Raw genomic sequence first — 14,293 nt, forward strand, 5'->3', positions numbered from 1 at the left:
TATCTGTTTTGAGGGGTGTTACTTAAGTTTAGCATAATTTTATTCTTGTGTACTGCATTCCCTTCAGGTACTGGCAAAAAAAAAAAAAAACAAAAACAAAAAAACCTGTTCCTAAAGCATCTTTCAGTTTAGTTTCATCCATAAATAGTACAACTCACACACTAATAGACTGCTCCAATTTGCAATCCAAAATGCAGTAAGTGGGTGCAATTGAGAGATTTAGTTCAAAAACACCCTCCTAATCTGAACCGAAGCACAGATGTAGATGTGCTGATTGGCTTGGTGATTCATTTTAGCATTTCCAAATGTCAGGTTGTGCATAGTTGTATTATTACGAGCCCGTGATTTAGAATCTAGCAACAACAACAAGAAAAAAATAAAACAAACAAAAAACATTTGTGAAGAGATCATAACGAAAAGTACATCTGCAATTATATACATCAGCAAAGAATTCACACTATTTTAAGTGGAGAGAAGTGAAATATATCATTCTTATTTCTTCTTTCTCACCCTCAGAAGGGTAGATTGCTATCCATAGAACTGTAAAATAGACTCTCCTCCATTTCAGAACTTAGCTGTTTCTTGCAGTTCGAGGCATTTTCTGTATAAGAGTGTGGGAGTAACTCATGACTACTTGGAATCCTTTACGGTTTTTTTTTTGTTTTTTTTTTTTTTTTTGTCTATGGCAAGGGGAATTAATTCACTTAGTTCTTAAAGGACATAGTAATCAATGGCAAAGTAGGGCTGAGATCAGACAACGTGAAATGGCCCAGAAAATTATAAATGCTGGACTAATTGTTTCTTCATAAGAAAGATTTTGACTGAGAAATTTTCAGGGGCAATTCACCTTAAGTACTTCAGTGTTGGGAAATTTTTTGACTGAGACTGAATAATTTTCCGAAAGATTTCTTCTGGCTCAAGGAGGAAATCATTCACATATAGTATCTAATTCTTCTACATGTTATAAATAAAAACAAGCTAATTCCATCGTGATCTTTAAAGAAATTCTTCTTCTCCTTTATGATAGAAAGGAGAAAATGCTTTTTATCCCTTTCCTCATGCTTCTTCTTCCCCCAGTGCTTAATTCTGCTATTTATTGTACAAACACAGAGATTAACTACAGAAGGAGAAAGCAAGACAGAAATCATAATTTTATCTTTTCCTGTGATTGAAACACTATTAAACATAGTTCCAGAGGAAAGGATTTTTATCTGCCTATTAAGTGTCCAATCCTTGACATAGCTCTAAATGAGAGACTGCACACTACTGTTTCTGACAGACCTGTCAGAAATATTTTCATACTTGTTTGTCTTTTCTTTCATTTTGCAGATCTCAGCTAAAAAAAATAAATTCATATTGCCTAAATTTGTGTCCATATGGTTGATCTTCTTTCTGCCGTCTTATCCATTCTCACACTGATTGGCGCCTAAGGAATTTAGACTACAGGAAGGAAGTGCTTCGTATCTTGCTGAACAAAATCTTCTGAGTCCAAACAAACCCTCATAAAAATCAATAGAAAAACTCAACTGTGAAAGTGAAAGGAGGAAGCTGGCAGAATGTGCTATATAGAGAGATTGGCGCGTAATGGACGGTAAAAACTGAAAAGAACAACATTGCACTGTATGTACTGCATCAAGAAACACAACTGCATTTGGGTGTCCTTCTTATTTTTAAGAATAAGATTTCAACTGACAGCCAATAAAGATCTAAAAAAAGATGTTGCTGCCATTTCTTGTAATAATATAAGGTGATGTTAGTAATCTAAGGAAAATACGAAACTTAAATTAAACCTTGAAAAAAAAAACCAAAACACCCCACCACCCAATATCTTAAAAGCAATTTAAGATCAATTGGAGTTTTACAAAAAAAATATAAATAAATAAATAAAAAAAAATCCAGAGAATTCCAAACAATAAGATGTCATTTGAGAAAATTGCTTATGGTCAGTATTCTTTCCTATTTAAAAATAATAATAATAAGTCTTTAAACACCTCATCCTTTATTAAATGTGAATACCTTACTTATTATTTTTAGTTTACTGCTCAATAGAAATGTAGGGCATGATTACTGTCTCATTAAAGGTAAAAAAAAGAGCCCCCACTAATTATATGAATATTTACCCACACAAAACCAGTGCAGTGAAAAATGTTGACGAGCTGCCACTTTTTCAGGAGGAGTATTCACCAAAGCTGATACAAACAGATTCTGTGATAAAATGAAACATAAACCCTCCAGAATGTGCTGGTTGTATGAAGTTCAAAATTTTGTGCTCTATAACAAAGGGCTCTATATAACTGGAAAGTGGTTTCGGTCAGTATCTAATTTGCAAACCCTATGTACTGGATGAACTGTAATGGTCCCTTCCTACTTGAACAATTCTATGATTCTATGAATGCGTTTGAAGAAGCTTTTTCATACCCAGTTATGTAGATCCTGATATGTCCTGTATCTTTAATAGAACAGATAATGGTCACTATGGCCATTCCTCAGCTTTTCTGTGGATATCTTACTCTGTTGTGACAATTGCTGATTACATTTTGCTATAATTTAAGCTTACCTGCAATGTACCAATGAAGAGTGCCAATCTGAGATATCTGAAGATGTAAACCCCCAACTCAGAAAAGGAAAAACGTTGAGGCTTGCTGTTATACAGTGTGACACAGCACATTTCCTCAGAAGAGCAAAATCAGCGGTTTTGTGCCTACTTGTTCTATAACCTTCTTTTAAATAACTATAACTTGAAACTTAGCCATATGGATGGCTGCATCACCCTGCCAAAAAAACATCTGAGTGCCTATAAATGCTCCTCTGACTGTTCTCAGCACTGTTCTTTTTCAGTTACCCTACTGTTGCTTGACTAGGGCATGCTGCACATCTGTAGTACAGAAGTTTATCCTATGGATAAATCAGATGACTTTCAATTACAGAACAAATGAAGTTCGGTAACTTGAGGTGGGAGAGAATAGGGAAGGTCAGAGAAAGCGCTGAGATGGCTGGAAAGCAGAGCAGGACAGTTTATTAAGATTAACAGCTGCAGACTTGATGTTGCTAATGGCAAGATGGATTGCACAAAACACAGGTGAATCTTTTCAGAGTCTTATTTTTGCTACACTTCTTATTGTAGAGAGCTTGCTGCAGAATCCTGTGGCTGTGCCCTTCTCATCCCACATAGTTTGTGAATGCTCAAGGCTGGGCTGACAGTGTGATGGCTAATGGCCATGTTAGCAATTGGTTCTGCCAGCCAGGATCCCCTCTACTTCACCACCAGGTGTACAGTGCTGCACTGACTGCCTGCATTCTTAAGCGCCAGTGGAAAATATTTCCTTGATTTCAGAGTACAGAACAGACAATCCACAGAGTGAGAATAAAAGTGATGTTTTTTTGTTATAGCATGGCGATTTAATGGGAAAAGCACAACAACAAAACGACCTGAGTGTTTCCCATGCTTCCTCTCCTGGATTCCTGGATTCCCTCCTGAATCCTGTGCCGTCCCAAAGGCGGCAAATAAACCCTCGGCTCGTTAAAAATCTACCCTAACACAGTGGTTCCGCAGCTCGCGCTCTCCCCTCCCCCAAGCATAGGCATTCCCGCTCCGCGGGCGCGCATCGCCCCTCCGCGCCTGACCGCGGGCACGCACCGTGCCGTCTGCTTGCGCTCTGCGCGTAGATGCGGATCCCGGGCCGGATTTTATCTTCTCTCCCTTCTCAGCCCCTTCCCCGGCAGCTCCCCGCCCCCAGACGCACTTTTTCCTGTAGAGCACAGTGCATCAGGTGCGGGTGTGGTGCAGCGGTTACCCGCTTCCCCCGCACCCCGGTGGCACAGATCCCCCTTCCTCTCACCCCCTCGTGCTGTGCACCCCCTCCGTTCGCCGCCCACTCCTGCGGGTGTCTGTTCTGCGTCTCAGCGCTCTCATTATGTTTGCCCCACTCTTCTCCCTCCGCAGCCAAAGGGATGGGGGACCGAGGGTGGAGGGAATATAGCCGAGGAAGCGGATAAGCCTGGGAGAGGGAGGGGGGAAGCAAACGGGAGAGATTTTGCTGTCGTCTAAAGGCTGATTGGAAGAGGCAATCATTGTATCTGCGGTTGGAGGATTAGCGGAGAAACTTTTATAGCTCCCTTTAGTGAGTGCGTGCGTGCAAACGGAGAAGTCTCTTCTCCAAGGGGAGCATCCTTTCGGTTGGCATCAGGTGCAGCTCAGGGAGGGACTTCGATCATTTCCCTCATCTGTGAGCTGAGGGGCGAGGGGAAACGACCCCTCTCCTCTCACTCTTCCTTCCTCAGTTCTGAAATCGTTCCTTCCCCACCACTGCCGCCTCCCCGTCCCTCCCCTCTCCTTCCCTTCCCCTGCTCTGGATGAATGGAAGAGTCTCCGGGGTTTCCTCCTGCACCTCGCTCCGGACCGGAGCAGTGAGGGGACATCGCTAACCCTCATCCGTCTCTGTCTCGCTCCATCCGTTCCCGAGAGGACCTCAGACGGTGCCATGTGTTTTCAGCCTCTCGCCGCTGCGACCACTTGATACCACGCAACGCGCAGGGAGAGAGAGGCTTTTGCAAAATGGATTTGTTCGATTTTAAAGGATTTTTTCTCTAATAAGGATCGCATTGCACACAAATATGACTAAATCCCCTATTTGGTAAATCTTTCTTCCCCCCACCCCTCCTCTTTGGATTCTCTCCCGCCCACCCCCACCCCTTCAGAGGAGCAAGCACGGGGAGCTGATGACGGACCCATTAATCCCTTCTTCAATGCATCAAAAGAAGCCGAAGGGCTGGAAGTCGCTGGGCGCGGAGTCCTGCAGGAGATGTTTCCCTCCGCTCTGGGTTCTGTATGAAGCTGGGGACTAAGGCTTGGCTCACCCCGCCGCCGCCCGCCGGCACCCGGAGGCGCGGGTCGCCGCCGTACCCGCTGCCGCGATGCTCCGCTGCCGGCAGTGCTGCCGGGAGCTCGCCGTGATGGGATCGAGCCGGCCGTGATCGGTGGAAGGCGGCGAGGGAGAGAGCGAGCGGGAGGAAGGGCTGCTCCGCTCCGCTGTGTGTGGGCTCCGCGTTTTGGTGTTGTTTTGTTGTTTGTTATTTTTTCTTTTTTTTTTTTTCTTTTTTTTTTTTTTTTTTTTTTTTTTTTCTTTTTCTTTTCCTACTTCCATCCTCTCCCTGCCACTGGAAGTCCTCCCGTATCTAAATGGAATTAGAGACCGAAGCCCCTTGTGTAAGGCACAGACATGACCCATGGGCGCAGCTTCCTTCACAGTGAGTATCTCCTATAGCCCAGCCTTACCTTCCGCTGCCCCCACAACTCCTCCAACAGGACCCCACGGCAAACTCCCCCCACCCCAAAACACCCCCTTCGCCCCTTTCCCAGCACCACACTGCGGTGCGGTGGGGGGAGGTTTGTGTCTCAACGCCGCGCTCCCGCTCGCGCTGTCTGTTGGTTTTCACCTGGGCGCGACGAGTCTAAATGGCTTTCGGCGTGCCGTGGGGAGAGGGGAAGCGGCCCCCCTGCTGCCCCACTCGGGACTCGAACCATCAGTACGAGGCTCCAGGAGCGCTGCCAGCGCCCACCGCCCGCGGGCTCCGCTCTGGCGGTCCCCCCCACCCCCCCAGAGGGGTCCTCCCCGAGCAGCGGGGGGCACTGAAATGCACCGAGACCTAGGGCTACGTTGTGGGAGTCTCTCCTCCCGGCACAGTTTCGGAGGACCCTCACTGCTGGAGGGGCACAGTTCCTTTACCACCTCCCTGTGTGCCCACACCTGTAAAACAGCAGTGCTATGGCCGGGTATGGCTTTTCCAAAAACTCTTCGCTAGGCTAAACCACGTTCATGGCAAATCATAGCCTCCAAAAAGCTTCCTGGCAGAGAGATAAACCTCTTAATGTGAGGCTTGCAATGGGAAAATGCACAAATCCATAAAGATTCAAAGATGCGCAATCAGTGGAAGTAGAAAGTATGATTATAATTACAGTAATGATTATAAGAGGAAAGAGAGGAAGAAGGCAGAGAGAATGCAACAAGAAATTTGGTGGAAACTCTTTGAAATATTTCCCAAACCTGGATAATGCCAATGTTGTTGGTTATCCCGAGGGATAGCTTTGAATGTGTAAAGACAGTGTGGTTGGACTCTTTGGGAAGGGGGCTGGGGGGGTGTCTTTTCTCTCTCTCTCTCTCTCTCTCTCTCTCCTTTTTTTTTTTCCCCTGAAAAAAATGTTCTTTTCGGATGGTTTGAAAAAGGGAAAATTCAAGAAATCGTAGCATAGAATGGACTATGATGAGTGCTTGAGGGAAAGGTATCACATTATCTTTCCCTGTAAATGCCACAATTTTAATTACTTTCTGGCACCATATATATTTTGGCAATGCTGGTGTTAATGCCAATAAGAGAGAAAAAGTCTCTCTTATTATTATTATTATTATTATGTTTTTGTTTTTGTTTTTTAACATGGGAGATATATTTCCCTCCAAATGATGGATCTGATATGTGCAGAAAAATGTTTGCATCTCTCCATTTCTCTCTCTCTCTCTCTTTTTTTTTTTTTTTTTTTGTTACATCTTCCATTTTATTAACAAATTTATTTTGACTCCTCGTGATGATAAGTGAGTGAAGCTCCTGGCTTTGGAATAACACAGCTCTGCAACTTGGAAGCTCTCTTTCTAGCGGTTAGCTGGAATTGAAAAGACCTGTGTTCTTCTATCATATCTGTAATTATATTTCAGTGACTTGGACCAATTCTCTCTAATTTTCTGGACTTCAATTTTCAACATTTAGAAAAGGAGAGCCAATAGATAAAGGTGATTGAAAGGACCCTGTAAGAAAAAGACATGAATTGTGATTAATAGCCTCAGAAGAAACATTTCTCACATAGGGTTTGTTTAGCTACTGTTCTGCCTATTCTAGCTGTGTATTATATTCTATAAATAATAGTCTCCACATTCTAACACCAAACCACCTTCAATAAGGAGAAATTCGGTTTCGACTGGTGAGAATTATGGGCATAGATGGGATGTGTTCACTGCATGAAACACAACTAAGTAAATGAGCAACTTAGTGAATGCGCAAAACCTTCATTGCCTCCAGATTCTGACATAGCCTATGGTCAGAATCCCAGCAAGAATGCATTTCCAGAATCCATCCCTGAGGAGGATAAGGGCATGAATGGTTGGGTAGCATCCAGATCTGAGCAGAAGATGCAATGTTCTCACTGAATACCCATGACACAGAAGAGTTTTTAACTACCAGCCCTGCCAACATCCGTCTCTGTTAGCCGGGGGATTCAAAAAGACACAGGGACTGTGAGCCTGACCAGGAAACAGAGAATGTGCTGCCAAAACTTCATTTTCCCAGCACCTCAACCTTTCCCTGCTTAATAGGGTAGCCATCATCCACACCTAGAGCCCTCTGTCACACAGGAAGTGTCAAAGGCATAGAAATAGATGTCAAAGCTATTTTCAGAACCACTGGGGGTAATAAGAGGAAAGCAAACCACTCAATTATATGTGTTAAAGACCACCAATTCCTCCATATAATCAATGACAAAAGTAGAAGCTAGTGGATCCAAAATACTTGGGATAAACGGACAAGTTCATCTTCACTTTAACTTTATCTTTGCCTGGGCACTAAATCTGGGCTTTATGCCAAACTTACTGGGGTCAAAATCCCTAGTGCTCCAGGAACTCATGCTCTTGCTATCTCACTTTCTCCTGTAAATATCTGGAGAAGACCAGGGACGTGGGAAAAAATCATAGAACTATGGAATGGCTTAAGTTGGAAGGGTCCTCAAAGCCCACCCAGCCCCACTCCCTGCCATGGCAGGGAGCTCAGCTGCCTAGGGCCCCATCCAGCCTGGCCTTGGGGATGGGGTACCACAGCTTCTCTGGGCAGCTGTGTCAGCACCTCAGCACTGCCATAATCACTGCATGATTTCTTCATCAGAGAGCTGGCTAGTTAATTTGGTTTTCTGAAGCAAAAATATCTGAAGAACTACTGATCTTAACATTTCTCTCTTAGTTTTTTTCTAGTTGAAACATTATATTCTGTAACATCCAAAACTCAAGAGTTGGCTCCAAGTTGAATTCCATATTTGTTCCCAAGAGCCTCATGTGTCCTACCATGGTTGGAGATTTTTATTTATAAAACAGACTGCAGCTTAACTGCTGCATAAAGCAACATACTCTGATCAAGTCAAACAAACTAGATTAATGAGGCTATTAAACACACACGATAATTTATTTCACTGAGGATTTGCATATGAAAACCTCAACCCTCACTTCCTTCATAGTCCCAGTACTTATTTTTTAATTTTATTATGCCTGGATAAGAAACCAAAGTGTTTCAGTGGTACTGGAACTTAATAGGTCTTTGTCTACTTCGGTTGAATACAGCTTTATTAGTTTTTGTTTTTTTAATACTGGACCAAACTATGATTATATAACTAAATATGGGTAAAATGTTTTGCTTTTATATTAAAAAAGGGAAAATAAGAGGCAAACATTAATGCTTGGAAATTGCATTTAAGCCACATATTTCTCCACTTTATTTGAGTACATTTGCAAAGATAAACACTTTCGTAGACAGGTTACAAGCAAATGAGTTCATATAAAAAGTGGAACTTAAGGATAAAAACCACAAAATATTGAATTTTTTACAGTAATTCTATTTAAATTGTGTTCTTTTCAGATGGTTACATTTGATTGAATTGCAGGCACTATTACACTATTGTATCTAATGCAAATCTCTCTTTCAGTCGTAGCAAGTCTAATCATCCTACATTTGTCTGGGGCAACCAAAAAAGGAACAGGTATGTAAACTTCAGACTTGCTTTTCAGATATCATATTAAAGTCTTAAGTTTGGACCTGAGTTGTTAATATGGATCTAGAAATTGTTTGTAGTCCACTTACTTCCAGTGCCTGTAGTAGGTTCATTTGTTTTCAGTCTGTAAACTGCCAAAAATCCAGTAGTGATTTTTTAACAAGTTTGCGACCTTATCCATGGCTAATGCTAACTAAAGGCTCAGCCTGGCCTTATCTAATGGCTGCAAAGTGCCCTCTCTTTCAGACTGGATGTTCATATTTGGTCCCAAGCAATTTTGTCTCAAAATCTTTTTGATTGCTGACATACAATTCAAAATGTGAAATTAGGTGTCCTGGCTTCTTGTGCAGTATGGGGATAGAAAAATGGTCTTTGAAATCCCTCATACTAAGTGAGGTGATGGCCAAGCAGGGTGGGATGCTCAGCACAGTATGTGCCTGAATGCATGTCTGAATGCTCACTCCCTGCAAACCTGAATTAATTTCAGGATATCAAGATCCATTTCATCCTTAGCTTGGATACAGACCATGAAGAAAGAGAAATGCATGCAGAATCTAAGGCAGATCCAAGGTGGTTAAAATTATCCTTGGAAGGTGCCCGTCTCCTATTGATCTTAAGAACCTCAAACAACTCAGCTCTGAACATGAGAGGCTTGGCGAGGCAGACTTTGGATACAGGCACCTGGCTGGGAGCAAAGCACAGGAGGCCATTTGTGATTCCTGTGAACTCTAAGAACTGGTGTTTTTCCTAGAACCTGCAATCCCTTCAAGTCTAAATATTTTTCCTCCATTAAATCTATCTCACTTTGGCCTACTAGTTAAAGCACAATGCCCAGGAAGAGATTCTTCATCTCCTTCAGCCTGAAAAGATTAAAATCTTTGCAAGCTATCCTCCAACATGCAGAAAGGGAACACAGGAGTTTCAGGACTTGCAAACGAGGACTGACCTTGCTCTCTGATGACTCACCCTGGAGGAGGAGAGTTCTGGGCTGTGGTTTGTAACCCCGGAGCTATTTATTCATTTTACAACAAACAGAAAAATAAAAATAAAGCAAATCTTTGAATAAGAAACTAGGAATTCCCCCATCCATCTCTGTCAGGTGAATCTAGATTCACAGCACTGTGAATTAAAAACAGTTCTGTCAGAATTCTGGAGTGCTTTTCATTGGTTTGTTTGCTTGTTTGTTTCCTTGATTTTGTGTCTTGTTGAGAAGGAACACACTTGAATTTTTTGTATGCAAGTGAGAAACTCATATCTTCTATTCTTGAGCAGGTAATTTAAAAGGTGATGTAAGTATGACTTCACTCAAATATTCAAGCCTCTTCTCTGCTTTGAAAACATATTTTGAGTGAGAACACCCTCAAAGAACAGTCTAATTTCCCTCCAGGTCAATGATTATACCTAGACTAAACTGCAAAAGCTGAGACCACCATCAGAAGGGACTGTTTTGTTCTGTGGGGGAGTTCAAAGTGTCACAAAGACACCACAATTTGTAAGCTAACCATGTGATTTTTAATGTGATAATTTCACAGAAAAGCAGACTACTGCCGAAGGACAGAAACCAGTGCAGTGTGGAACTTGGACAAAATATGCAGAAGGAGGCATCTTCACTTCTCCCAATTATCCCAACAAGTATCCTCCTGACAGAGAGTGTGTCTACATTATAGAAGGTGATCAGCCAGTGAATCTTTGTAGTCTATCAACTGTCAAAAAAGTATTTTACCTTGCCGTATGTTAAGAGTAGATAAAGCTTGTAAGTTCATGATAAATCTTTTCAAGAAGAAAGATTTAGAAAAGTTCTATCTATCTCAGCAATTTTTTTTTTATTTTTTTTTAAACAAAAAATTAAAATACTTTGTACAGTATACTAGGAAATACTGGAAAATGCTAGATTTCCTAACGGACTATTAACATAATTTAGGTGTCAAGTCACTTAGGAATAAACAGTATTATTTATTTTGGAGAATGGATAGAACCTAAAATGCTGAAACATGACAGAAATCAGAATATTTAACATGAATAAAAGGCATAAACACAGGAAAGTAAAATGCTTTTGACTTCTCATATAAAATTTTTAAACTTATAACTGAATCAGGGATGACAAGTATAGCTAGGTGAAGTACAGTAAAGAAGGTTATGCAGAAAACATCCATACAGTGAGCATAAAAATATTTTCTACCCCAGTGTTCATGAGAAATGAAAAATAAGCAGATTAACAAAATGAAACAACAAGAAGAAAAAATAACAACACAGAAAATACTATATGTAAGATACAGTTCTCAATGAGTAGATAGATGAAGGTCAGGAGTTGATGTGAAAAAGTCTTATTACATACTTGTAATTTCTTTTCACGAATCTTAGCAAAATGGATGTGAAGGGATTCTTGTAAAAAGGTATCTGCAGAAGGTAACAAAAGATTAGATGCTGTTGAAAGTTGGTAACAGAAAAGATGAATCAGGAACAGGAATGATAAGGCCCTGAAACTAAAATGATTCATGCATGAGTTGTGATTACATGCAAAATACAACACTGATGATTGCTCTATTCATGCTGAGTTGGACAGAATTATTAACTTCACGTTCTGGAAACAGGAATTATAGAAATATTAAAGATGCTGATTGTTCCAAGAGAGATTTTGAAAGCTGTATAGATCATTCTAACTGAATTAGCTGCTTTAGAACCCTCCAAAAAACACTTAGAGAAAACAGTTTGTCTTTCCAAACCTAGTGCTGAGTTACTAATAAAAACATAATTCATAAAAATCTTTCAGGGAAATGATGGATGGTAAATGTTGTATGTACTAGTTTGAAAATAAATAAATAAATAAATAAATAAGATTTCTGAATTGCACTTTAGTGATAGGTAAATTGACTGAAATCAGAAGTAAAGAGATGGTTATAAATCAGGGAGTGAACAAGACCTTTAAGATAAATTTATGCTTCTCCAGTCTTCCAGTCTTCTTCCAATATGAGTCTGGAATTTAAGCAGATGTATGGTGTGTCATTTCTTTCATAGTTCAGAAATACTTTTAAAACAGCAATGAAAATGAATAATAATAATGCATATATAGGTTCCATATTCTCTACTTAGTATTATATTGTGATATTTTTGTATCATTTATGTTGATAAATCCAGGTCTTTTTGCACACTGCATTGAAATGATCTCAGCAATCCCCTAGGGAGGGAAGGGAACATCCCTGTTTTATTTTTTAGGAACTGAGGCACAGAGACAAAGAGAAGAGTGTTAGAAAACAAACAAAACCCAACAACAATAACAACAACAACAAAATATCAATTCTGTAAACCCTAATCCAGTCTCTTAAGTCACGAGGAATTCCTTCTGTTAGTAAGAAGGTGCCTGGAATATACTTATTGTAAGGACCTGTCTTTATTATTTTAAGTACTTATGAAAAGATAATTAATAAAATGAAAAGTGATAAAATCTGCTATTGAAATAAACTGTTTTAGAATAGCTCAAATTGGAAATATCGAAGTATAGGAAGGAAATATTTAATCATCTGTGTTATAGACAATGAAATTCCATGTTGACAATTTTGTAGTAATATGCAGTGCAGGAAATAATCTGAATCCAATAGACATCTTTATATGCTATGGGATAAATCAATTTTAGGCTCTTTACTTCTTGTCCAACTGTGTTGGACAGTCTGGATTCCAAGTGGGTAGTTTAAAACCTATGATGTCTGCTGTATCGTATGCAATTTGATAGGAACCATGCATACTACACAGAATAGAATGCTTTTAAAAAGTCACCAAAGTAAGTAGAGATGTCTGTGGAATCATACTTTCAGAAGTACCAGTTTTGGAAAAGGGCAAAAGGAGACACACTGGTACAAAAAATAATCTTTTGTAGTAAAAATAATCTTTTGTAGTTAAAGTAGCATATCTGTTGCAATTTATTCTTTTTACAATAGATACAGCACAAAATGACTAAGAAGGCTAGCCAATCAAAAAATTTTCACGTATCTTCTATATATTATAATATTTTCTAATCCAAAACATAAATATCCATAAACATCTCTCTTTACATTTTATTCTTATGTTTATTATTGAGATTCCAGCATGGTTGGAATAGCTTCTGTCTTCTGTTATATACCAAGTAGCAAACCACAGAGACTGTTGATGTGATCCAGACTAGCATTTCCACACTGAAGTCTCCTCTTTGTAGCTCAATGTGCCAGTACCATGGAGTATTGACTACTGTGTAACCCAACTTTAAATATGTGTATGGCTCAGCAGGTTCCTTCCTGCATGCTTGCTTCCTCTCCTTCACTTTTTTTGCTATCAAACACTATCAAGGGTAAATTCTGATGGCTTTCCACAAATGCGATTCCGACTGACTTTAAAGGATTAAAGTGAGCATGGCAGCAGATAGTCTGTTATAATAAATTTGATTCTCATCTCACATTGCAAGTGATATTATATATATATTAGGTCATCTTAAATGTATGCAAGCCTTTTATCATTTCAAAATTACCTTAGTGAAGTAAAAGAGCTGGCAAAAACAGCCATGATCATAGACTTTTAAAGGTGAGGATTTTTGATTATAGAGTCTGTACTAGCAGTCAAAGTTGTAAACAGATCAAACAGCTAGAACTTTCTTTTTCCTTTCTTTTTCTTTTTCTTTTTATCCATTTTTTCCCCCCCTTCTATTTTGGTTGTAATGACAACTTTTAGAACAACCAGAATTTTTTGAAGTCCAGTTTGAATGCCTTCTTAAAAGAAGTGCTTTAGGTCATCCAGAAGTTACAGACTCAGTACAAAAAATATTATGCTACAGAACAGTTTCTGGGGAGTCCCATCTACCTTTCAAAATGAATCAAGTTTTTTTTCTTCTTTTTGTTGTTGTTTGTTCTGTCATACTGAGCATATAGAGAACATAGGAAATAGCTGAATGTGCTCATTAAGTTCTCTGTTGGGACTAATTTTACCCGTTTCACATATTCATGACTCTTACCTGGCAAAATTTGCAGCTGCTTGGAACCAACCACAGCAGCAGCATTAGACTTAGCAGAAAAATTGGACGCACATAGTCTAGAGGGAAACCAAATAGGAGTTTTTGTAGGAACAGTCTTTTGTTGGTTTCAAAAATATGTGGGCAGTAGGACCATCATAGTTTACACAGTATATTTTAAGAGCTGTTTTGGAAATAAATAATCTTAATACTTATATGCTTTTTTATCAGATCTTATTTACTAAATAAGTGTTTATGCATAAATACAGTTATGGACCAGAATTGCTTCTGAAGAAAATTATTGCTTCAGTTATGAAGTAAATCTTACACTTTATTTCCTTGTGGAAATTTATAGTTGAATTTTTTGAAAATCTTCCATGTTTTTTTGTTTGTTTGTTTGTTTTTTTGTTTGTTTTCCTAATGAAACAGTTTACTCCTAGATATTTACCTGTATAAAAATTATCTCTGCTCAAAATCCTTTTGTATTTCAGGTTGATTTTTTGTGTTCAAAAATATTCATC

The 14,293-nt window shown here is 39.7% G+C and overlaps 1 protein-coding gene across 1 annotated transcript in view; it reads left to right on the forward strand.

The window, feature by feature from the left end:
* Positions 1 to 4,009: 4,009 nt before the first annotated feature.
* NETO1 (neuropilin and tolloid like 1) overlaps positions 4,010 to 14,293 on the forward strand; it is a 64,973-nt gene continuing 54,689 nt past the window's right edge. The window contains exons 1-3 of the mRNA XM_015855217.2: positions 4,010 to 5,247; positions 8,735 to 8,788; positions 10,333 to 10,470. Of these exons, the coding sequence (XP_015710703.1) occupies positions 5,220 to 5,247; positions 8,735 to 8,788; positions 10,333 to 10,470 (220 nt within the window). The 5' untranslated portion in view covers positions 4,010 to 5,219. The remainder of the gene's footprint in view (positions 5,248 to 8,734; positions 8,789 to 10,332; positions 10,471 to 14,293) is intronic.

Source organism: Coturnix japonica, chromosome 2 (assembly GCF_001577835.2).
Source record: "Coturnix japonica isolate 7356 chromosome 2, Coturnix japonica 2.1, whole genome shotgun sequence".
NCBI classification, from domain to species: Eukaryota; Metazoa; Chordata; class Aves; order Galliformes; family Phasianidae; genus Coturnix; species Coturnix japonica.